Here is a 26,098-nt window from a genome sequence, read left to right as displayed (position 1 = left end):
ATTTATTTATGCTTGTGTCGTGAATAGAACCCCTCTTCATTAAACATCCACTTTTGTTTAGTAAATACATAAAAAATTTTCATTAAAACTTTTACAGTAGGAGTATTATTTATTAATAATTATTCTCGTTATATTAAGGTAAATAATAATTACATTATTTGGCCGCTGTTTTGCCTGAGGTAATTCAGTCCTGCCTATTTATTGTTCACTCTCGTGGGACGCCTTTTCACTACAGAGTTGAGTAGAAAACCAGGAAATGAGAAACAGAAAAATATGAAGCCCAAATAAAAGTACAGTAAAGAAGATTTATGTTTTACAAAAGTCCCTGTGGGCGTTCTCACAAAATGACATAACGAAATAATGGAAATAAAAATAAAAATAAATATATAACTATATAAATAAATAAAAACAAAAAAAAAAACGTAATGGAGTTTTACCGTTTTTCCAACTGTTCTCCTTTTCATAAGCCGATGAAAGCTTAGCTTTCAATATTGGTAACGCTCTCCCTCTTTTAACGCAGAATTTTTGTTTCGCTGCATGCTGCACCCGAAAGAGCACGCATTTTGTGCAAATATAATACATAACACTGTTAAAAATAAAACGATTGTATTTTAGCTCGGGTAAAAACATAAAACTTTTAGTTATTTTTTTTATTTATTTATAAATTTTTTTATTCTTTTCAATATGTTTCAGGTAAATTGTTTAGCTTCTTGGTATTTGTTCATCCCGGTGATTTATCGATGCCATCCAGAGTTCAGAGTCTATAGTTACAGTGTCTGTAATAAATATTCGAATGACAACTACATCCATGTGTTGTTTGCTCGGCTTCTGCAAAAGTAAAAGCAAAAATAAATTAAAAAACAACATCAACAAATTTAAATCATATATAATCTAAAGTGGTTAAATGGGTACAAATGAGCCGGAGATACTAAGGTCTATTGAAGATCGACACAAAGCATTTGTACGGTTCATCAATACAACACCATATCCGATTGATGTTCTATGGATTAATTACCACGGACAGGCTGTGCGTTATAGTATCCTGCAGCCTCTGGGTACATTAGATATCAATACATTTGCTACTCACCCATGGATATTTGTCGAACATGAAACAAGAGACAGGTAAATAAATCAAATTAATTTTCCTTAAATTATTATACTGCCACACATAGCAATAAAACAGATATATTTTTCTTTTATGAAAAATACCTCATTTTCCTTTTACGATGAATGAAATGGAAAAAACAAAAAATTTTTATTCATTTTTTATGTTTAAATAACAAATCAATTTGACGACCATAATAAATGTAGTGTCTTAAATTATTATTATTTTTGTTTTTTGGCCATAAACCTCGCAGGGAGTACTGAGCATTGATATGTATTTTATTTTTTTTTTTTCAGATTTATAGCTGAGGGTAAGGACGTTTTCTTCCCGCAGCCTTGGTTCACTCGGTACTTAGGTATGTCACGGGATCAGTTGCCTGAACACATTTCAAGGGTTGAAGTTCATATCACACTACCCATCTATTCGCTACGCGATATTTCCCTCAGAGCGATAAAACGACTTTTGCGTCACGACTTACACGCTTTTAGTCTGGATATACCCAAGAGTTTGCAGTGCGAGTTGGCTTCAATGCTACCCAGGAAAGGTACTTCTGGAGATACCTGACACATCAAGTAATATAATCACGTGCTCATTGCGGTTATACACCTCTGCTATTTTAGAGCACTCATATACGTGTATAAAGGATTACATACACGTTACATTTCATCTTCAAACTATTTCTGTGTTGTTAATTATTCACGTGAACTAAATAATTCGTGATCTGGCGAGACGACCCAGTTCGGTAAGTCCATAAATACATTTTTATAATGTATATTGCTTTTTCTTCATCAATAATACAGTGAAGATAGGCGTAAATGAATTCTTTTTATAAATCGATGTTTTTTAATGTTTAATAGTATGGACAGGACAAATAGGGAGTTTTTATATTTGAATTTTCTATATTTTAATAATTTAAAATTATACACATGGAAAAATGAATTTTTTATCAACTTCAAATTTATTCTTCATGGTTTTTCATGTTTTGAATATTTTTTGCTGAGATATTTCGAGCAAAGTCATAGTTAATATTTAAAAATGTTTAGAAAAAAAAAAAAAAATAGAAAATAATTGATAGAATATCATAAGATTCGGTTTTGATTTTAAATTCAATTAACAAGATAATAGTATCTTAAAATAAATAATTAAAATAAAAATATTTTTGACTTCTTAGTTTGCAGAAAGTAAGCTATATTTAATTTCAAGTAGTTTGTAATTCGCCAGACATTAGTATCCGAGGATGTTAATTAAATAATACTAATATTGAACGATCAGCCAAGTATCAATAGATACTCAGACATGCACATAAATTGGTCTACTTGTCTTGAATAGAAATCAATTTTTTATGATTTCAATTTAAGAAGCTTCTAAACATGAAAATAAAACGACCCTAGGATAGTTTAATAAAAAATGTCTAAATGGATAAATTAAAGTCTTTAAATTCAGTAGCTATTCATAGTACAGAGAGCAAGAAAAAAGTCAATACGTATCGAGTAAATAAACGAAAGGAAAAAGGCAGGAGAACTTTGGCGTTACTTTTGAAAAACTGGTCACGGTAGCTCGATCATTCGCCTGGAGAGTTTTCAAGGCGCGAATCGAATAAAATTCACCAGTCTTGGTCTCGGTCCCGGTCTCACGTCCTCGTCCTTGTCCTCTTCTGTTCTTTACTTTTCATCGCAGCAGTTCTTGTGGCATTGGCCCGGGTTGCTGTCCAGTCACGGACAGCCAGACCCGCGACGAGAATGAGAAGTTTCGAATCCACATAACATCAAGTCTGCAGGCGGTTCGTCCACCAAATTCGAGACACGCGTATGTTCATGAGCCGAAACTCGACTATTTTCAGCACGTCGATGCGAACAAAACAAACGCCTAAGTATCTGAAGTTGAATAAAATAAAAAACAGCTTCGAATAGAGAGAAACGTATTCTGCATAATTAAATGAATTTCGCTTGTCTTAGCAAGGTGTTAAATTAAGATATTATGCTGAGTTACAGTCCTGGGAATTGTGTGACTCATTTCTTCATAATAAATTTATGAATTTAAATGTCGGAATAAATCTTTATGTTTTTTCTTTCCTTTATTTTTTATTTTGCTTTGTTTTGTAAAATTTATATTTATTTTAACTAATGGATACCTTTACACCTTTATCTTCTCATGCCTGTCAAAAATTAAAAGTATGATTAAATACTTAAAGTTCTTTTCAAGTTTTATTCTCAAACATTTCATTTGTAAAATTTTTTTTCACTGTGAATTCTTTCCTCCAAGATATTCTTTGAATTTTTTATTAGCGAAAATAATTTTATTTAATTACCAATAATAATTTAACGTTACAACGTAACATTTTTGTGTCGGAATATAAATATTCTTCATAGTAAACATTGTTTAAAAAATTTTCCAGCTGCTATTTCAACTATTTTCTATCGCCCAAGTGTTTCAGCTCCCTGAAATACGGGAGTAAAAAAAGCATAAGATAAAAATTTCAAAAAGAGGTAACCAAGAATAAAAAAAACTATGAATACGTATGTGTATGTATGTAAATATGTATATGTTGTGTATATGTATAGTATACAGGTTGTATATATTTTAGACAACATTCTCGACGTACTTGCAGGAGCTTGGCGACGTACGCCCGGGAATTTGAGAAATTGAGAATAATGTAGTTTGCGACTTGTTCACGCGAATCTCAACTCACTGAAGTAGATACATGTGTGCTACTCATGAAAACAGTCAAATACTAATGTGAAAGAGTGAATTCATTCTAGCGTACATCTAGGCACTCTCGTTTCTCTCTGCAAACACTATCCAAGAGGAATTTTGACAATAAACTTCGAATAAATTTTCCTTACTGCGATAATTAACTTGTCATTTTTGCACTAAATTTTTTTTTTTTATTTCATTCCATTCCGTTTATTATTTTCTGTATTTTTAAGAACCAAAAAACGGATTTATTTGCTAGTGAAACTAATAAATCAAACTATTTGAAATATTTACAATATTAAACGACCAAATTTAGCAGTTTTAATTTATAGCTAGTGTATTTCATAACAATAAATCTAATCAGAATTAATTTGTCAGTTATTTAGTGATGGGATTGATAATTTATCCACGAATAGGAGATTGGTTATTGGCCAATGATTCTGTACATTTATATTTTACTTGGTTGTCTATAACCCATCAGAAGCAGCAGCAATAGTAGTAGTAGTAGTGTAGCATCAGTGGATTAAAAATGAATTCCCCGTATTGCGATGGATATACTCATGTTAAATGCGCGCTGCTATAAAAGATCCGATGCATTATTAACAGCGTACGTTAAACAATAATGTATCTCGTAAATACCATGCATGATCCTCCAGCCGAGGTATAAAGTTCTGGTTCCATCCTGGTTATGACCTTTTAAGTAATATTTACATTCTGAAACGAGTCTTGCGTAATATTTATCTTGTCATCATCGCATCGATGATATTTTCACTCACGGTCAATTTTCTAAATAAAAGGTTAGACATTATGCAGAATAAATGTTTGATCTTATGCAAACATTTCTCTTATATTAAAAAAACAATTAATGATAATAATAAGAATAATAATAATTTATAAAATGATTGTTTTACCGATTTATATGGTCTTTACATTAATTATTATCAAGTTTAAACACAATTTTTACATCGACATTTTAATTTTTTGTTCTTTATATATAGATTCATAATTTTAATACATTTGAGGTCAATAAATTGTTAAAAAAATGAAAATTTATAAAAATTATCAAGCTGTACATTTCAACTTCTGTTTGAAAATTAAAAACTTTTTAATAATAATATTAATAATAATTTATACGAGACTGCATTAAGTAATAATACGGAATTAGAGTAATCTAATTGCCTAACTTTTAAAAATGTAATTAAATGTCGGCAAGTTATTCTTATCAGAGTGTAGTCAGATGGTAGATAATAAAAACTAGGATTGAAAATTCAACTTTTTATTTTATTATTCTCTAGTACACTGCACCGAAAACAGCAGAAAAGCGAGCGACAACTGAGCTAAATTCAGCGAGCGTGAAAATTAAACAGTCCAGTACTGCGGCAATGCATCCTCTGCTTAACGAATAGAATGTGTATTTGTAGTTGTACTTGTTGTTGTGGACTTCTGAGAGAATTCTAAGGTGGCAAGAAGGCGCGACAGAGCTGCAGAAGTCAGACAGTATATAGATAGAGCAGAGTAGAGACGGATAAAGAGGGTGAGAGAATCTAATTAGAGGATACCGAGTAGTCAGTAGTCAGTAGTCAGTGGATTCCGTAGGTGCTAGAGAAGGCGACGGGACTTTACGAAGGCCATTCCTTATCCAAGAACTATCTCTGTCAATCGATAATTAGTAATTATCCGACGGAGTTAAGATCACCCGGATAGCTGAGAAAAGTAACCCGGGTATTGCTCTCTCTTTTTACATTACTTTGAAACTCTTACTTTTAAATGTCAATTAATTTAATTGATGATTTTTCACCGACAAATCAAACTCTGGCTCTAAAAGTTTGTGAGAAAAACTATTTTCTTATGACACTTATGGAAAAATTCATTAATTATTAACAAATTAATTTATTTGTGAACAATGTATTAATTTATTGATAATTAAATATAAGTAAATATTTGTTAACATTTAAAAAATATTTTTTGAGATAAAAGTGCATTTACTGACGGTTATTAAATATTTATTAATAAGTAGTTGACAACCCTAGTAGAAATAATCAAGTTTTAACTCGATTCCAACCAGTAACTGGCAAGTCTAGTTGAACTGGCCAGTTACTAGCCAAAAACTCGATTTCATTTCTATTAGGGAAATATTAGTCATTTATTAGAACCAATTTTTTATTATTATTCATTTTATTTTCTCTTTCTTTTTATAATAAAATTATCAATGTTTTTTGATCTGATAGAATTTGTATTAAAGTTGTAGGGTTATAAAAAGTGTTAAAGTTGAATTCTTATGTTCAATTTTTATTCAAGGGTATAAATAAATATTTATTAATATTATCTGGAGTCAAGTGGAAAAATCTTCAAACCAAAAAATTGTTCTTCGTTCAAGAGTTTTTCTCGTAAATCAAAGTAATTTTTTTCCATTGTAGATTCTCCAAAACTTTGCTTTTTTTTTCTTTCAATGCATTTGTCACTTAAACATTTAATTTTCTTGCTCAATTTCCCCCCCGTTTTATCATCCACAAATTGAAAATATATTTCCCTTCCAAAGAACAAAATAACAAATATAACAAAATAAAAATGTTTGTGTTGCGGGAGACAAATTGATGACGATTCAAAAGAACATTTTTTAGCTTCACCCATAGTATGTTTTCTTCAGTTTAGTTTCTGGATGTAGTGTGTATTATATACTATATTTATGAGTTGTGAGCTATGAGTTATGAGTTATGATTTATGATGTCCCGTCGTCGAGGTTTATCGTTTGAGGAAGAGATAAGGGTATTTTTGAAAATACCTACCAGTTTAGAGCAAGCTTTGTGTATCATCAGAGAACAAAGCATTAAGTGCGGACGTAGGAGAGTAAAACGTACAACAGAAGCCCAGTTGGTGGGTGGGTGGTGGCCAGATGGGTTTAGTATATACTACAGGTAGTATAGTACGGCGTAGGGCGTATGACGACGGACGTTTTGATCCCGCGGGTCATGAGTCGAGCCGTAAAATCGGTGGAAGGCTGTATAGTACTACACCGCAGAGCAAGAGCCAACTGATGTCCAGTCCAGAGTCGAGAGCACCAGCGGTCTTGCCTGTATATACTTTGGCAGCGGATACAACCATACAGCAGAGAGAATAGATGCAACGGTAATGGCTAACGGGTAACTGGATGCTAGTTCGAGTGCAGGTACAGAGAGAAAGAGAGAGAGAGGGAGAGTGTTGGATGTATATGTACTCTCTAAACTCTGTACTCTGGACTCTACTCTGGAAAAGCCCTCTACTCGCTTTGGCTCAATATCGTTTATTCGTGGCTGCCTAAACGGCAGGACACGCTATCGGCTCGTAGGATACATTATTCATGCACGATAAAGTATTCCCCCGACGCAGCGTTGAGGGTGAGCCTCGCGCGTTTGGTCAGGCATGAGCATGCATGCCGGTATGTGTTCTCTGTATCTAGGCTTATGTGTTATGTATATATTCTCGCTGTTGGAAGACAAGGAAAGACTCGTTCCATATATATATGGATCTATGCTCTATGTTGTACGTATGTGTTTTACGGTGTATGCTAAATTGGAGTCGACGGTATCAACCATGTGATATCACGGACGAGCGTGATCAGCAAAATGTTAACGAACCGACAAAGATGCCTGTGAGTTTGTGTGTTTTATAATTGAACGATTGCGTGTTTTGGTTCTCACCGTTAAAGTACTTTTTTTTTGTTGCTCCTACACTGACAAAGGAATTGGTTGATTCAAGAAATTTTTAGTCGAAGTATTATTAATAATTTTTAAAATTTTTATGAACAAGGAATTATTGTAAAGAAAATTAAAGAAAACATTGAAATTTTGAACATTTTAAGAAATTGTTGATGCAATTTTTTGGAAATATTTTTTGGTTAGAATTAATTTTATCTTTACCTATATAGGTACATTTCTTACGTGAATCAATGAGTTAAAACCCTTGAATGAAATGTTCAATTACGCGCAAAAACTTTATTCTTCAATGAATCATTCTGATGATCAAAAACTATACATTCATATAATGTTTGTCCTAAGGTATAAAATACATATCTGTTCTTGGATTAAAAGTCACTAATTTTAGTTCAAAATTATGCATATTATGTTCTTCTAAAGTATACTACGTTGCAAAGTTTTTAATATTTTTCATCAAGAATTCAGCGGGTCGTTAAGAAAATTTGTTGGAGCAAGGATTTGTTTTTAAAGTGGCAATAAATAAATGTAAATAAGAGAATGCAGCTGGGATATATAACAATAAAGTAATTGCAGATACTTGAAATTGAAATTTTTTCTATAGAAGCTTGAAGACTAAGACGTTAACAGTAACTTTAAATCAAATTCAACTTTTATAATTAAAACTTGTAAAAATACTTTTTGTATTGCTGGGTATATATTTTTGCTGAGCAGAGTGAAGCACTCTTGATTTAATGGAAACAAAATAAATGACTCTTGACCTCACGACTATTTTCCGATTAAATTTGTCACAGTACAGTGTTAGAAATTAAAAAAAAAATGAATAAAATAGAGCACAGTATTCCGTCAAGCTTCTTTCTAAAACCTTCTCTCTGCTCTGGCATTTCTCATAAAGCCCACAATATTTTCACGAGCCCGTCTAGTGTCGCGTATTTTCCATACCGATATTCCGAAAACTACGCGAATAGGAATTGTGAAGACCAAAATGTTGAATAGTACGTCAAAATAAAAAGAACTGGCTTTGCTCTGCTAAAAAATTTTCACAGAGGGAAATAAAAGATAAAGAATCTAAAAATAATAATAGTCTGATGATGACAACAATAATAATAACAGTTGTAATAGTAATAATAAAACAAGACCATATACGTTCGATTCAGATTGCAACGTTATCATTGTCCTTTTGTCCTCATATCGCAGTTTAGTTTTCGCGAAGTTGCATACACTCATAGTCATCGTATGTGTAACTCTCGTGAGTACCATTATTCCGGGTTGCTTTTTGCGCAAAATAAAATTTTTAAAAATAAAACAAAGTGTTTAAACTAAAACGACTTGCTCGGACCGAACAACTCTAATAGGATTTCCCATGTCCAAATAATACCTTTACTACTTTTTCAACTTTGTAACTGGACATTTGGGGTGCATATATATTTATTTTTTTTTCTTTACATGTATACTTTTTTCTTCTTTTCTGTTTACTTTGTCATATTTTTTCATATTTTTAAATACGTCTATTTCAAGTTTTGTTTATTAAAAAAAAGTTCTTTAGCTTTGGAGTCGTCTAAAAATAAAATTCTATCAAATAATTGTATCAATAATTGAAATGTTAACGTGAAAATAATTTTTCAATGACTTATAAGTCATTTATATAAATATAAAAAAAATCAATAGACGGTTGGCTATTATAAGATTTATTTAAAAATGATGAATAAATATTTTTAAAAAAATTGTGTTGATAGCTTTTTCAGGAATGTTAGGCTTAACTTATTCCGGGGAGATGTGACGGAAACGATCATATGACTTTTAAAATATATTTATCATTAATTTATCAATAAAGAAAAGACGTTTTCCCTTTTTTCCAATTAAACATATGTTAGATTATTCTATTCCACTCGATTTTTCAACATATTATATAAATTTCAACAAAAGTAAAACACCTATTCATTCTTCGCCATGCATTTGAATGGATGGATGGAACTTCGTAGTGTTCATTGACACAGAGAATGCGGTTGCTTTTAGTGACAACTCGGCTTATAACCACACTCTAAAACTCGACAGGTATTTTCTTGAGTTGAAAAGGAATAGTATATTGTGCAACAAGTGCGACAAGTTGTCGATAGCCCACGAAAGCAAAGTTGAACGCACGAGCGAAGCGAGTGCGGTCATTCGCTTGAGTGGGTAGTCGACAACGTCGCACGAGTTGCACATACTATTTTGTATTACAAATGCGGCGATAGATGTGGGTACAAAATTGGGGTCCAGGGGCAAAGCCCCAACAAAATCTATACAGTAATATAAATATAACCCATTCCATAAAAACAAATAAAAAGTTAATAAAGAAACAAATATATATCACATAATAAATGCTAAGTCACTAATATTAATTAACAAAAAATAAATTTACACATTGAAACAATCCACACATAAAAATAAATGGAATTAAATTTAGCTGTCACTACAATTTTTTAATCTTCTTAAAAAAACAAATTTGTTCCAAAAAATTATTCATAAAAAATTGCATTTTTTATTTTATAAAATTCCTGCATGTCAATTTAAAAAAAAATTTTTTTTGTCATAATTTATTTTTTACAAAAATTATTCAAATGATCAAATTTCTGCTCAATTAATTTTTATCACAATTAGCTCAATATTAATTCATTATTTTTATTTTCGTTAAAAGTATGAACTTTGTAATATCAACCTCACTTCTTTAATATTGACAGTTAGATTGTGTTTTTTTTTTTGTTATTTATTTTAATTTTAGCAATTTTCACAGTCAATTGCATACGACAAGGATAGTTTGAGTGCGTCAAGAATAATTTGCGTGTGACAAGTAAACTTGTCGCACTTAAATAACGGTTTCATTTATGAAAAAACTCATCCGTAATTTTAAAATGGGCAAACAGCTCTTTTTCAACCGCAACAGCGAGCGCCAAGATACTACTTTTCCCGCATGAGTAATACAAAATATATAGACGTGTTGGATCTTTACACGTGCAAATTTCATTACTTACATAGTCCTTTTGCGATGTGAAAACATCTCTGGAGCCCGGATGGCTCAAGAGAACAACTATACACAACCCAGGAATAAATCTCTCTTCTGCTAACGAGGTAAAGAGAAGCGCGAGCTGTAAGCCAGAGTGATATGGTATAGGTATGGCGATGAGACACATCTAGCAACGGTAACACAAGACAGGCCAACAAGTCTTCTCCTCTGACTTGTACTCGGTGTATGACTTTTCGCTTGACTCTCGCGTACAAAGTCAAAGCCCCATGACACAGACGACGTGTTGTGAACTCACAAGTGAGCCAACACAAAAATAAATCTGGAAAAAATAAAATTTATATACATCTTGAAAATAGATGATATAAATTTCTTTTGATCAATACGCTTCTTCATATATTATAAAATATTTTATTATTGAAGTGAAACTTCTTTATCGACGTATGAGAGAAATTTTGTAGCAATGTAAAAAAAATCGGGTGGACATCAATGACCCATAATCCGATTGCCCAGACTTAGTATTGGACACAATTCTTTTACCCAGAATTCGTTGGCCCAGATTTCTATGATACAGTGCATCTTTTACCCAGAGTTCCAATTATAAAGAATTTCTATTACACAGGCATCCGATAACACATGATATCTTTTACTCAGTAATTCATTTACACAGGTTTCTTTTGCCCAGACTCTTCAATTTGATCTCAGTAGTTCTTGCAATAAATAGCGCCAGCATAACTAATTATAATTTGAAAACATTTTTAACTTCCCGCTAAGAAAATTGAAAATTTTCAAAAATCGGGAAGTTATTGGTTTTACCTCGTTTTTCAAAAATCGAGTTTTCATCAGATCTCGACGTTTTGAGGTCCTAGGAAGCTTTCCTGACTATTCCCACGAGGGTGTCACTATGTCTGTATGTGTGTGTGTGTGTGTGTGTGTGTGTGTGTGTGTGTGTGTGTGTGTGTGTGTGTGTGTGTGTGTGTGTGTGTGTAAACCTCTTATAAGTTTTGAACGGTTGAACCGATTTCATCGCGGTTGGTGCCATTCGAAAGGGCTTCGTCAAACCTAGATTTCTTGTTAATTTGAACCGATTCGGACCGATAGATTTTGAGAAATTAGGAGAAATCTAAAAAAAAATAGGAAAAAAAATTTTTTCTGAAGTGGTTTTTTCGGGATAACTTTTAAATGGCTCAACCGATCGATTCCAAAAACTAATCAGCTCTCAACCTTGAAAACTACGTCAATCGCCGCCAATCCGGTCAAAATCGGTTGATTCGTTCGAGAGATATCGTGAACGAAAAAAAACCGAAAAAAGTGTTTTTTTGGAGTTACTCCAAAATTTCTAGTTTGACCAATTGAAACTTAGAAATTCTTCATGAGGCTTAAAAAACTGTGTAGAATGCCGCCAACCGCGTAAAAATCGGTTCATTCATTCAAAAGTTATTGCGGTTTGAAAATTCAAAAAATAGTGTTCTATGAAACTTCTATGAGCTCAAAGAGCTCAAAAGCATAGAAAAGGCATCTTTTTGAGCTCTTCGAGCTCAAAACAACACACAGATTGTATTTTTGAGCTCGAAGAGCTCAAAAAAGCGGCCAGGTATTGACGGAATTAGCGGGAAATTGCAGGGATGGCCTTTAGGGTCAACCGTTTTCCTAATTTTTTTTATTTCAAAATTATAATACTATGTATCTGCATAACTTTACCTTATTTATAAGTTATAAAAAACAAAAAAAAAATAATTTTTTGAAGTTCAAAATTTCATATTTTTAAAAAAACGAAAAACAGTGTTCTCAAATTTTCAGAATCTTTTAAGATCAGTACAAGGTATTATACGAAAAAAATTGAGCCAAAATTTTAATCTCAATCGTCATTTTTGACGATATTCAAAAATTCAAAATTTGTTTGGCATTTTTCAAAATTTTTTTCCAAAATAATTTTTTTTTCAATAGCACCAAGTGTCCCTTTTCAAACAAACGAAAGACCATTCCTGTATCTATAATAGCGTCCGAGATATTACAAAAATAAAATTCAAAAGCTGTAAAAATTGCGAAATTTTGAATTTGCATATCTTTTGAAAAATTTTTTTTTCTTTTGGCAGAACCTTGTTACATGATAAAAGAAAACTTCAGACCAAAATTCGTTCCAATCGAAAGGGGTCGATTCCAACTATTGGTCGATTTGACATGGAATGACCCAGGAGTTTAACAAATGTTACAGAAAAATAAGGCGGCTCTGATTTGTTAATTGTTGAAATAAAAAAAATGTTTTCAAATTATAATTACTTACGCTGGCGCTATTTATTGCAAGAACTACTGAGATCAAATTGAAGAGTCTGGGCAAAAGAACCTGTGTAAATGAATTACTGAGTAAAAGATATCATGTGTTATCGGATGCCTGTGTAATAGAAATTCTGTATAATTGTAACTCTGGATAAAAGATGCACTGTATCATAAAAATCTGGGCAAACGAATTCTGGGTAAAAGAATTGTGTCCAATGCTAGGTTTGGGCAATCGGATTATGGGTCATTGATGTCCATCCAAAAAATCGTCACGATTTTCCGTTACGCGCCATGTTGTTTTTTTTTTTATCAAAGTTCAGTATAGCGCCGTAAAGAATAAATCTGGTAAGCATTATTAATTCTAAAAACAATTGAAAAAACAAATTAAATGATAATTTAAAAATAAAACAAAACAATTATTAGTAAATAAAAATATGTATATGTACATATTTTTTTTGCCCTCCGGGCGGAAAGTGGCAACTTTCGTCCCGCTGCGCTAAACTAAGTTGCCGCTTTCCGCCTTCGTCGGACAAAAAATTAGTATACATTCCTCGGGAAGTAAATAAGAAAGCCTCAGATCACATGTTTGTTGACCTCGGCTTCGCCTCGGCCAACCATTACATGTGATCTGAGACATTTCTTACTTTACTTCCCTAGGTGTGTAATATACTATTTAATTATTCGTTTCTAATGATTTATCTATTCATGTTGAATTCTATAAAATCATTGCATGTCTACAAGATTAACTGTCATCAAATAATTGTATTACTTTGAATAGATAATTCCAATTATTTACTCATAACTTGTGTAATTGAGTAAGTTATTAAATATCTGCTTTGAATTATTTTTACTAAGTTATGGCATGAAATATGAATATTAAAGTTCTTTATATAATTTTTGTAAACTGATTAATTAATTTTTAGATTAAATAATGGCAGAATCTAAAAAATGACAACAATGGTAATGACGATAAGATCATAATTAATGAATTACAATAATTATATCTAGCAACCTTGCAGTCACTATGTGACTGCCGTGACTTGTGAACTATAAATAAATAACATTTTGCTTTATTAAATAATGACTATTGTTAAATTGCACTCTACTTTTTTATCTATTGATATTTTTAAAAATATAAGCCCATTTCGATGTTACACTCATCAAGAGCTTTCATGTGAGTATCCACATGCATTTTGATATATTTTTCATCTATAAATATATATATAATACATATAAATATATGAAAAATTGTTGTGGGTACTTAAATTAAAGGTCTTGATGAGTGTATCATCGGGATGAGCTTATATCTTTAACAACGTCAATAGTTCACTAGGGTCAATACAGGGTCATTTCTTAACTATGTATCTAGAGATAGAGCATTTTCAAATTCAGCCTAAATACTTATCATCATAAATTAACTATTGGTGAAAATGATATGAAACCTTAAAAAGGCACAACTCCAGGTCAAAACTTTTCCAACGATACCAAATTTAACCATAAAAACCTATTTTATCATATAAATACACTGGCCACGAAATTTCGCTTATTCTCTTAATAATACAGATAAGAACAATGATAAAATGAATTACTTATATTATTTGTATGCATGTCTATAATACTAAAATAGCTTTAATTTAATCCAGAAAAATTTTTTTTCCTTAAGTCTCATCTACCCAATTTCTGTGAAGTTGTAAATTGTAAAAAAATGATATGTCATAAAGAAGTTTCACTTCTTATCTCTGTACTCTGGTACACACACATATTTTTTATTTTATTTTATTATATTCAACACTGGATCAGATACATCAGCAATGTTCGAAAGTCTGAAAACTTTCACAATTATACGGAATAGAAATAATAGAGAATTATGTAAACCTGAGAATTTAATAACTGGGATTGTAAATCGTAAACATCTGCATCATGATTCAATCTCAACAACTTTTATGTTTTATGTAATTTTGTTTGCTGTGATGAAACACTGTTTGTAAGATCGGTCAGTTTCAAATATATTTGAATAATATTTCAAATTTATTGAAATATTTTAAAAATATACCTTCAAATAATGAAAAACTCAAAAATATTGAATAAACATAAAATCAAAATATATGTATTAACTTTATGCTGAAAAAAAATTGGTTTAAAGATATTCAAAGAGTTTATATTTTTGTACAAATTTTTTTCATGGGAGTTAATAAGTTTCTTTCCTTGTATCAGATTTTAATTTAGAAAAAAGAAACTCTGTAAATTCAATTAATCGAAAAGTAACAAAGACATTCAGAACTGTAATAGTAATACCAAAACCTCCAAACAGTTTTGATCCTCGCGAAATCCCAGGATATATTTTAGAGACTCGAGAACTGCCAGGAATGCTGAATTTCAGACCTCTATCCATTGTAATAGCAAATAGATCCTTCTCTGAGACTCAAGCGGTTTCAGTTTTATAAAATCTCCGGCCACATTTTAGAATTCAGGATCTATTGCATGGGAAACCGACCAACTTTCCGACCATCCCTTTCTGTTACTGATCAATAATGGATTTCTATCAGAAAAAACCAAACTCATTCAGTAGTATCGTTTACATCACGGTTAAATGAAAAAAATAATTACTTTTATAGTAAAATACAAAAAAAAGAACGAAAAATTATTTTTTTCAACTTTTAATCAAAAGTGTTGATTTTTATGAATGCAAATTAATTTTTTTAATTGAATAACTTGTTTCATTCAATCGCAAAAATTTCAATTTATCAATAATGAATAACTTCTTCTGCATTTCAATAAAAAGACTGAAATTGAAAACTTTTCACACAACTTTCACTTAAAATTTACATTTATTTATTAATTTCATTTTCACGATGATAAATTACCTTTTCTTTCTCGAATTTTCAATAATATTTTTTGTACGCCTCAAAACGACTAAACTCCCGAAAAATGAGAAACGTAAATTACCCATCATAAATCATTTCTATTTTTGCAATTATTAATGAAATTTTTACGTAAATGTTATTTAATTAAACAAAGATAATAAAAAAATTATTTTGAAACCTCTAAATCAGAATCTAAAGTACACGGAAAAAAGAAAACTCGAAAAATTACAGTATATAATGCAACGTGGCGCTTCGTGATGAAAACTAGAAAAATTACAGTTTCAGATTGTAATTATTACAGATTTTGTAAGATTTACATTGTAGAATGTAATATTTACATTGCAAGCTCTGAATATTAAATTAAAAAATTGAATTTAGAAAAATGTTATTTCAAACTGTAATTTTTCTAGTTTTAATTACGACGGGACCGATTTTACATTTTATACTTTAATTTTTCGAGTTTTCTTTTTTCCGTGTAGCTATCACTCTAGTATAGATGTATATATTATATGCATGTATTATATATCGAATCCCTGTTCTGACACTAAAGGAACTATCTGTGCCATTCATCTATTCAAGCTGACTAATTCCTCAGTTCGAAATCCTATCCGGAGAAACCGGTAGATAATATATTATATGGTAATTCCTCAGCAGGATATGAACTCCTCGGGCGAATTCAAGCGCCCTAGCTATACGTCTTTACTACAACGCTCTTCTCTGTTTTGACGTTGTTATCTCTTTGTTTTGTTTTGTTCCCTCCTCTCCCTATCTTCTTCCCATTCAGTCATCTGTAGGCTTCTGCTGTTATGTACTTCTATCCTATCCCTAGTTTATACCATTACAGAACAAAGTGTAGACACGTTTCACTATATTTCCGGCTTGCCGAAGAAAACACTTGTGGCAACACCAGTGGCCTTCAGAGGCGTCAGAAGCCTTACAAGATTAAAGATAACACATCAATCAGCTTTCGGTTTTGGCTTTTTGTTTTTTATCCTCTCGGACAATCCAACCAAGGAAATCATTACATTACATTATACAAATACTATATTCAGTCTATACCTTTTTTTTTTAACAGTGCATTTGTGAATAATGATTGTAAGAATTGTAATTAAAACAGAAATTTCGAAATATCCCAAAATCACTGTCATTTTTTAGATAATTAAAAAAAAGTTTTTTTTCCGTGCACATACTTCACTAAAAACATTTATTCGATAAAAAATTCGTTTTATTTATAAAAAAAATTTATTTATTCAGAATCTAGGGAAACAAAATTTATTTTTTCACTGGTAAGGATATTGTAAGTCTTGATCATTGTCATCACTATTATTATTATTTTTCATTTTTGCAATTTGTCAAAAACTTTATTCATTTTTATTCTTCCGCTTGCATTTCCACGATCACGGAGACCATTTTTTTTCTTCGCTAAAACTTCATCTCTGTCTTTCTCTTTCTTCGATTCTCTCCTCGTGCTTTAGCAATCAGAGCTTGGACCCGTGCCAGTCAATTCCACAGGCCAGTAGCACCAGTCGTGTCGCCTCGGAACGCATTTACCTTCTTCGTGGTTATTTTTTATCTTTTTTATTTTTTTATTTCCCACTTTATTTACCTTTTTTCTTGTCTATCCTCGATGAATTTATCCACGATAAATTGCGTGCATCAAATCAACGAGAGCTTACACTTATAAAATTGTTCAAAGCCAACTGCCAGCTGTTATTTAATAAAAAAGTTATTTAATAAATCTCCTTCGATTTTAAACTTTTTCAAAAATAATCTAATTAAGTTTATAGTTATTTATAAAAGACGTGGATAAGATTGATTTCATCTTTATCGTTGTATATCATTACGTTGTATATTACTGTCAGGGAAATTTTATAGTATTTTATTTATTACTTTTTTATTATTAAGTATCCATCACACCCTCCCCCCTCCCATCAGATTGCTCTGAAACTTATAAAGTGTAAAAGTAAAGGTGAGACAAGTAAAAAATAAGTTAATAAATATTAAAGCGAAATAAAAAGTAATTTATCACACGGCAGCACACACCCGAAAAAGCTCCTTTAAATTTCCGTGGTTAGCCACAAGATTAAAGGGAAAACCGACGAATCCTTGGCTGATTACTTTCCCCGTCCTTCTTTGTCGGTTTACAAACCAGAACCTGTACACGGGATTCTCAAAGGGCTGGCGATGGAACTAGAATAGCTGAAAAACCAAAATAGTACAAAACCTCACGAAAAAAATCTGTCGAGGTATTTATTTTTCCTGTGTGCTGTGTGCCCATGACATTTTCTCGTTAGCGCCAATTAACTTGCTCGCTCCCTCACTTCTTCCTAATTTTTTGTCTTCGAGATCAAAAGCGTAATAGAAAAACCGCTTAATGAAATCTCGCTCGAATATTTTATCTCGAGATTTCATCAACTCGGTAATGGCTTTTTTTGGTTAAAAAATCCTCAAAAGCATTAAATTTGCCTGTGCAGAAAAAAAAATCAATAATTAGATTTAATTTATCAAAAAATTAATGAATCTTAATTTTCATGGAAAAAAAAAATTACAATTCATCACTTATTACAACACAAGTTAAAACTTTAATAGCTTCGTAGTGAGAGTGAATTGTGGGTTAACAGGCCACTTCTATTCCTGCTAATAAAAAAATTCATTAAGAAATGATGCATCTGGTTTAACCATATGTGACTCCTCTAGATCATTTTTTTTTTAATAAAAAATTTCAACGATATAAATAAATATAAAATTTACGCTTTTAATTTAATTCAATTATGTAATTTAGTGTGCAGTTAATTTATATTGCCGACAGGTAACTTGTATTAAATGTAAATATCCATAATACTCATTTCACCTTATAAATGTTCAATGTTTATCAAACCAAAATATCAATAACAGAACAGCTGTTAGTGAACTCTCTAATAGGTGATGTTAATAAATAATATCATCTATATAATTTACATATTTACTGTTATTATTATTGAAAAAGGAAAATACAGAATTTTAAAATCACGTTCGGTGAATCTGAAAATAGATAACGTCAAAACCACTGACACATTATTGACACTTTACTTTTATTACTCTGAGCAATAATTTTATCTAGCAATAGAAATAAAAAATCAAATTGCGCAAAAATAAAAATAAATTATGTTGGAGATAAATTTTTTAAATTCGAAATGATTCCGAAGATTGGAATTCCTTCTCTAAAGTAGATGTTTTTCGATGCCCATTCCGGTAGGATTTGGTTAATATTTCCTATTCGAGTACTTTATCTTCAATGTAGCTTAACAACCGGTACTCGAGATACAGACATAGACTCAGACATAAATAGAAACACAAAGATACAAAGTAGCGCACGATGTCTCTCAAAGTGACAAATCACAGGAATATTGACAGTCGTATTCGTCGCTCGGTGAATGCACACACAAAACCACATGACTAACAAGGAAGAGGTCACGATGAGACGCAACGCACGAATGGCAAATCTAGGACGTGCTTCAAATGACAGTAGTAATAGTTATAGCAGTATAAAGCACTGGTAGTAAAGCCACGACTGTTAACCCACCGTATATGTAGTATTCTGGTCGTGCACTGCAGAATCATTCGAGCTTTCAACGTTCCAGCGTGGTCAGTCTCATTAGTTCTCTCGTTGCCGCTCCTGCTACTTCTGGTCCACTTGCTACTCCCTTTATCTCCCTCTCTCATTTTCTCTTTATATATATATATATATATATATATATATATATATAGCATATATATATATATATATATATATATATATATATATATAACTCATCCACTTCTCATTGACAGAGTTTGGGAATTCCCATTTGTACCGAATCAGCGGTTTTCATATGTATTAGCACAAATGTACACTACACATACGTCTACCACACGATGAATCACCTTAATTAGCTAATTTTCTAACATGTTGAACTTCGTTTTGATGATTATCACTGATCATTAGAATGATAATTACTGAAAAAATTATTAAATTCTTTTCTTTCAATCTAAGTCAAAATTTTGACCTTGAACTTAATTGAACTTTAATTCATATTTTCTTGCAAAAGAAAATTATCTTGATTTAAGTAAATTTTAGTTAATTCAAGACTATGGAACTCGTTAAAATAATTTTCTTGGTTCAAGTTAACTTTTTATAAACTTATAAAACATACAAACTGATGTCTACTTTTAATGTCATCAAATTTTGTTAATTTTTTTTTAAAAAAAAAAGGAAATATCGTGGGAATAGATTTGTTAATTGTTTAAAACAAATTTTTTTTCACTTTTAATCATAATTCACTTCTTAAATATTACCCCAAATGTGAATTTCTTCGCCCTACTTTATTAAAAAAATAAACAAGCTTAACAGGTCACCTAGAAAATTTATCCATCAAATGATCCCCATTATATTACCTATCCTCCAATTCATTTTCATTCCAGAGGAACTCAGCTGAAAATATGCGAAGAGAAAAAACATTTTCTTGTTATCGAGATTATTTTTTCCTTTCACAAATTTTAAGTTTTCTTAATAAAAATAAATTCAAGATATTTAGTCGCTTGTGAAACTTTTCTCAAAACCCGTTATATTTTGTACACAGAAAGAAAGGTTCACTTGAGCCAAGAAAATATTTTTCTTCATAATGATTTACTTGGGCGAAAAAAAAAATTTTTTTTGACACAAGAAATTTCACTTATTCCAACAAATTAATTCCCTTGCTTCAAGAAATACGTTTCTTGATCCAAGACAATTTATTTAAGTCTTAATTTATTTAAGAAAATTTTCTTGTTTTGAGAAAATTTCTCTCTTGCTCCAAAAAATTAAGTTCTTGACAGAAGTAAATTTTCTTGTCTTGAGAAAATTTTTCTCTTGCTCCAAAAAATTAAATATCTTGATAGTAAATTTTCATTAATATTTCTATTGACTAACATGTCAAATGGGAAGATCAAATAATATTGAATCATTTTTTTTCATTCAATATGTATAATTGCGCGCTAAAATAATCTAAAATGGGTATCAAATATTCAAGTGAAAAATTTTCTCGAGATGAGAAAATTTTTTTCTCAGCTGAAGTAGGTGGCGCTGCTTCCCTAAAGTATCTAAAAATCTTGATCAAATATAAAAATTTCTTGTATCAAGTATTTATGATAATTTGAATTAAGAAAAAATTACTTCCACCAAGAATAGAATTTCAAAAAAAATTTTTACTTTGGCCAAGACAACTTCGGTCTTCCTTCGGGCGACCGAAAATTTACTTGAGCCAAGAATTTTGTTCTCCAGTCAAGAAATCTTTCTTTCTGAGTAAGACTAATTAATCATCGACAAACATTAGCTCACGAATGATATAATTAAGTTCCATCAGACGCTATCTAAAGTTTCGCTCGAGCTGGGATTAATATAATATAAATATTTCTATCTGACGAGCAATCAAACGGAATAATTTATGAGAGGGTTCTGGTGCGTCTTAATGCGCAAATAATAAATAAACTAAGAGGTTAATTCTAATGAGTCGTTTATTTGAATAAAAAAAATGAATTAATTGGGTTACGGAACTGGGTGTTACTGCGAGAGGTAGATTGATCGATGGTTGACGTTGCGAGAGGGTTTACTGAATACGGTAATCGAATACATCCAAGCTGCATCTGATTACAAGTGGGAATACTGTATACAAGAGCGATAGCACGTGGCTTCACCACGCGCACACAACACTCCTGTTTATCTATCTGTTTACTCTAACCTGAGGGCACTCGGAGAAAACCTCAATACAATTCTACAGCATCCCTTGCTTTGCACTATTCTCTCTATTCTATAGACATACATCTGTGTAGTTACTGTTGTATATAAACTACACTAACACCTTAACTTGCAGGTTTCCGCATTCGAAGCTTTACTCGATTGACCTGTTTTCCTTCAGTTTATTCCCAGGATTTTATTTCGTATTTACACGTTTCATCTCCAACGTTTATTATTTTTTTTTTTTTTTATTGATATAAATTCTACTCACGATAATTAATAACGATAATAATAATTCAGCAAAATTACTATTCAAAGGTAAATCAATTGATATCTCACTAGAGATGGATAGAGAGATTTATTTGAAATTAATAAATCAGTTTGATTTAAAATTGTTGTGAAAAGCTTATTTGAAACAAATTAGTATTTAATAATATGAGTAAATAAATTGCGGTTTTTGCTATCTAAGTATTTGTATTTTTACACCATTTTTTTAACTTTCCGCTAAAAAAAATTTAAAATTTAAAAAAATTCGGAAAGTTATTGGTTTTGCTCGTTTTGCGAAAATCGAGTTTTTATCACTCATAACTTGTAAACTGCTCGACCGATCGAAACCAAACTTTGACATTCCATGACAATGCTCCAAACTTTGACATTGCTCCAAAATTTTCGGTCTGATCAATTTGTGTTTAAAAGTAAATCATATAATTCGAAAAACTGCGTCGAATGCTGCTAACCGCGTGAAAATCGGTTTATTCATTCAAAAGTAACTGCAGTTTGAAAATTTTAAGAATAGTGTTTTATTAAACTTCCACCAGACTTTTGAGCTCGAAGAACTCAAAAGCACAGAACAGCTAGCTCTTTGAGCTCAGAGAGCTCAAAAACGTCATAAGTGCAATTTTAAGCACTTAGGCATGGAATTAGCGGGAAGTTGCATTCATATAAAATATATTAATAAATATTTTTCAGCCCAAAAAAACTTGAATAAACATTTTTTCATTAGTGGTTAAATGTTTATTTTTTAAGTTAGCTAATAAACCATCACTTAAAAATTAATAAATCTATTTAAACCCAAATAAATCCCTCTATCAGTTGAGATTGTACAAACAAAAATTTATTTTCCCTTCCAACGCCACCACAGATATTTATCACCGTTATTTCGCGGGAATTCCGTCACGGTACATTGGTAAATTTCATGAATTTCAATACAATTACCAATGAAATTTTGTAATAATTGATTGCATCTATTTTACAATTTGGACCAGAACCTACTACGATAATTACACTTAAACGTATACAACCACTGTTTACGCAAACAGTCAGTAACTGTTACCTGATACGCAGCATTGATTACTATTTTCAACACCTTCCAACAAACCCACATTTAATGAGATTACTTCGTGCATATTTTTCACTGTCCCATTAATTTACAACTTTTTGTAAAAAAAAAAAAAACGGCAAGATAATAACTCCACTCTTTACTTCTCTATTCATAAATATCTCTATACTAAATAGCTCAATTCCTAAATAACACTATTTCTAAATATCTCTATTCTTAAATATCTCTATTTCTAAATAACTCTTTTCGTAAAAATCTCTATTCTTAAATAACTCTATTCGTAAATTAACTTTTATTCTAAATTTGTCTTTATTTCTAAATAACTCTATTTGTGAATATCTCTATTCTTACATAACTCTATTCGTAAAAATCTCTATTCTTGAATAACTCTATTCCTGAATGACTTAATTATAGAATATTTTTGAAGCTACATTTTAAAAAAACGAGTGAATTAATTATAATTAATTAATTAGGAAGTTTTGAAAAACTTAATTTTTATTGTCATGATGCTGAATAAATTCTTGAGCTAAGAAATTATTCTTGATCTAAGAAAATTTTCTTGAGTCAAAAATTTATTCTCTTGACTAAAGAAAATCATTTTCTTCAAAATGGAATTCTTGGTTAAAGAGTTTGGCTTTTGAGTCAAGTAAATTTTTTTATCAGTGTATGTTTATGAATTTCTTGTAATGAAGCTTAGAATTAGTACACATTTTCAATACGCCGTACGAATTAATCATTCTACATATACCTAGTAAAGTATCGCGCTTTGCTAAGTTAATAACAATTTTGATTTTTGCTAACAATGAAAATTAAGTTTTTCAAAGCTCCCTAATTGAATAATTATAAATAATTCACTCATTTTTTTTTAAATGCAGTTTCAAAAATGTTCTATAATTACATCATTCAGGAATAGAGTTATTCAAGAATAGAGATATTTACGAATAGAGTTATTTAAGAATAGAGATATTGACAAATAGAGTTATTTAGAAATAAAGAGAATTGAGAATAGACAAATTTAGAATAAAAGTTAATTTACGAATGGACTTATTTAAGAATAGAGATTTTTACGCACAGAGTTATTTAGAAATAGTTATTATTTAGGAATAGAGATATTTAAGAATAAAGTTATTTAAGAATAGAGATATTTAGAAATAGTGTTATTTAGGAATTGAACTATTTAGTATAGAGATATTTATTAATAGAGAAGTAAAGAGTAGAGTTATTATCTTGCCAAGAAAACAATAAATAAAATAATGTTGAAGTTACTTTTACTATATCCAAAGTACTTTTTTAAAAAAATATTATTTTTCGGAAGCGTAAACTACTACCGCAATTACTGACAACTGTGCAGCTATTCAAATACATTAAAAACACGTGGAGATAGTAATCTGCAATAAAAGGTTTTTCGTACAGTTGATCTATGAAGTAATCACTTTTCTTTATTATACATCGCAATTTATGTGTGCACCTACTACAATACACGGATTAAAAAAAATTACCTTCTTAAATTAAAAAATCCTGTATTCAGAAAATCTTTTTGAAGAAATTTTTTGCATTAAATCAAGACAAAAAGTTTTTAGCCAATTAAAATTTTCTAACTAAAAAATTTTTCAATTTAATTGAAGACAATTAAAATCTTCAAAATGATTTTCTCAGTCTAAGAACTTTTCTCTTCATATGCAATCAATTTAATTTCATTACTAGTATACATATACAATATTTGAATGTAATATCCATATAATTAAGAAGGGTTTACATTTTTCCTCTCTCTCGCCCTCTATTGGACAAACGAAAGTATCTCTGTCATACTTGTACAACAAATGGAATCTTAAAACGCATTTTATGCATAAATAAATGAAAATTTTCCAAAAAAGCGCTTCGCTCTTCGATAGATAATTAAATTATCTATCGGAGAGCGAAGCGTTTTTTTTCGAAATTTTATCACATACATGAGAAAAACACGTTTGAAAATCAACTATAAACCGCTCTTAAATAATGAAAAAATATATTCACATTATGCAGTGTCCCTGGGGCTGATTTCTTCAATGGTAATTTACCACAGGCTGTTGTCGTTCATTTGGGCAGCGGTAAATACCAACGATTCATCGTTACGTTGGTAGTAGTCGTGGCGTAGCCGGACGTCCCGTTCATCACGGAAGGAAAACGGATGCGTCTGTAGTGTACGCAGAGAACAACGGGGATCGCGGTATATATTGTTTAGGTACTCTATGCTACTGTAGAATGCTATTGCTAGCACTATTACTATTACTATTACTATGGAAACGATGAAACAACAACAAGAGCAAAAGCACAACCAAGAGCAAGAACTATTGCAGCAACAATAACACCAGTACAATTGTTAAAGCTCTCCCTCTATACTTACACGCTTATAGAAGATGTATTTGTGTAATAAGAACACACTATAATTAACACTGAATGCATTCAACCAACGAACCAATGGCTATTTCATGGAGTGCAGAGACCAAGGGATCTTGTATCAAGTTTTGACTTTGTTTAACAACTTCTCTCCATTTACTTAACGCCCCTTGATTGTTATTTTATTATTTCTATAACTATTATTGTTAATTCCAACTTTATTATTATTCATACTCTGTTTTTAATTATCGAGCCTTTACTTGACTTTTTAACATTTAATTACGGTCGTAGATTTTAAGTTAAATTAACTTTTTTGTTTAAACTTACTCTTACTTTGACTGCTAGTGGAATGTTTTTGTCAGACAATCGCGTGGGTGAGGCCGGGCTTCTGTACTCTGTCCAGTTTCTCATTTGCGCGAACGTTTTTCCCTGCGGCGCTTCGAGAATGAAAGTTTTATTGAACCCATCCGCTATATAGTATGTAGATGCTGTCCTGAAATTAAATTTGCTCCTTCTCATTCCTTACAAATATCAATTATTCTTTATTATCATTATTGATATTGTTTTTTATTGATATAATAATTATTTATTTATTAAAAAAAAAAGTTTATTTGATTTGAATTTATAAATTCTGAACATATTTCTTGAATTTTTATTGAAATAATTGTAAATTTATCCAATTTAGTCTAAGGAAATTTTTTTCTAACGTAAATTAATATTTTAATAAATTAAGTATTTTTTCTTACTGCCTTTAGAACAGTTAAATGTTAAATTAAATCATTTATTTTTGGATATTTGAACAGCTTTAATTTTTCTTTAAAATTTTATCAAATTAAATTTTTGTTTATTAAGATTCTAATGGATTAAAAATGATATTAAAAGAAAACACTAATAATTAAAATGATACCATAATATTAAGAAACGTAAGAAAAGTATGATGGGGTGTTTTGTTAAAGCTTCGGTGGATTTTAGCTTCCAGTATAACCATGAAATATTTTTTCTTTCCAAATCTCTGTACCGTA

The 26,098-nt window shown here is 30.6% G+C and overlaps 1 protein-coding gene across 1 annotated transcript; it reads left to right on the top strand.

The window, feature by feature from the left end:
• Positions 1-691: 691 nt before the first annotated feature.
• On the top strand, positions 692-14,603 carry LOC123275196 (von Hippel-Lindau tumor suppressor homolog). Its single transcript, XM_044743147.1, has 3 exons — positions 692-1,122; positions 1,402-1,851; positions 14,589-14,603. Exons 1-2 carry the CDS (start codon positions 905-907, stop codon positions 1,667-1,669), a joined length of 486 nt encoding a protein of 161 aa, XP_044599082.1. The 5' UTR covers positions 692-904; the 3' UTR covers positions 1,670-1,851; positions 14,589-14,603.
• The last annotated feature ends 11,495 nt before the right edge of the window (positions 14,604-26,098 follow it).

This window comes from Cotesia glomerata, linkage group LG1 (genome assembly GCF_020080835.1).
Source record: "Cotesia glomerata isolate CgM1 linkage group LG1, MPM_Cglom_v2.3, whole genome shotgun sequence".
Classification (NCBI taxonomy): domain Eukaryota; kingdom Metazoa; phylum Arthropoda; class Insecta; order Hymenoptera; family Braconidae; genus Cotesia; species Cotesia glomerata.
The sequence above is the reverse complement of the archived record's forward strand: the minus strand, read 5'-3'. Positions and strand labels throughout refer to the sequence as shown.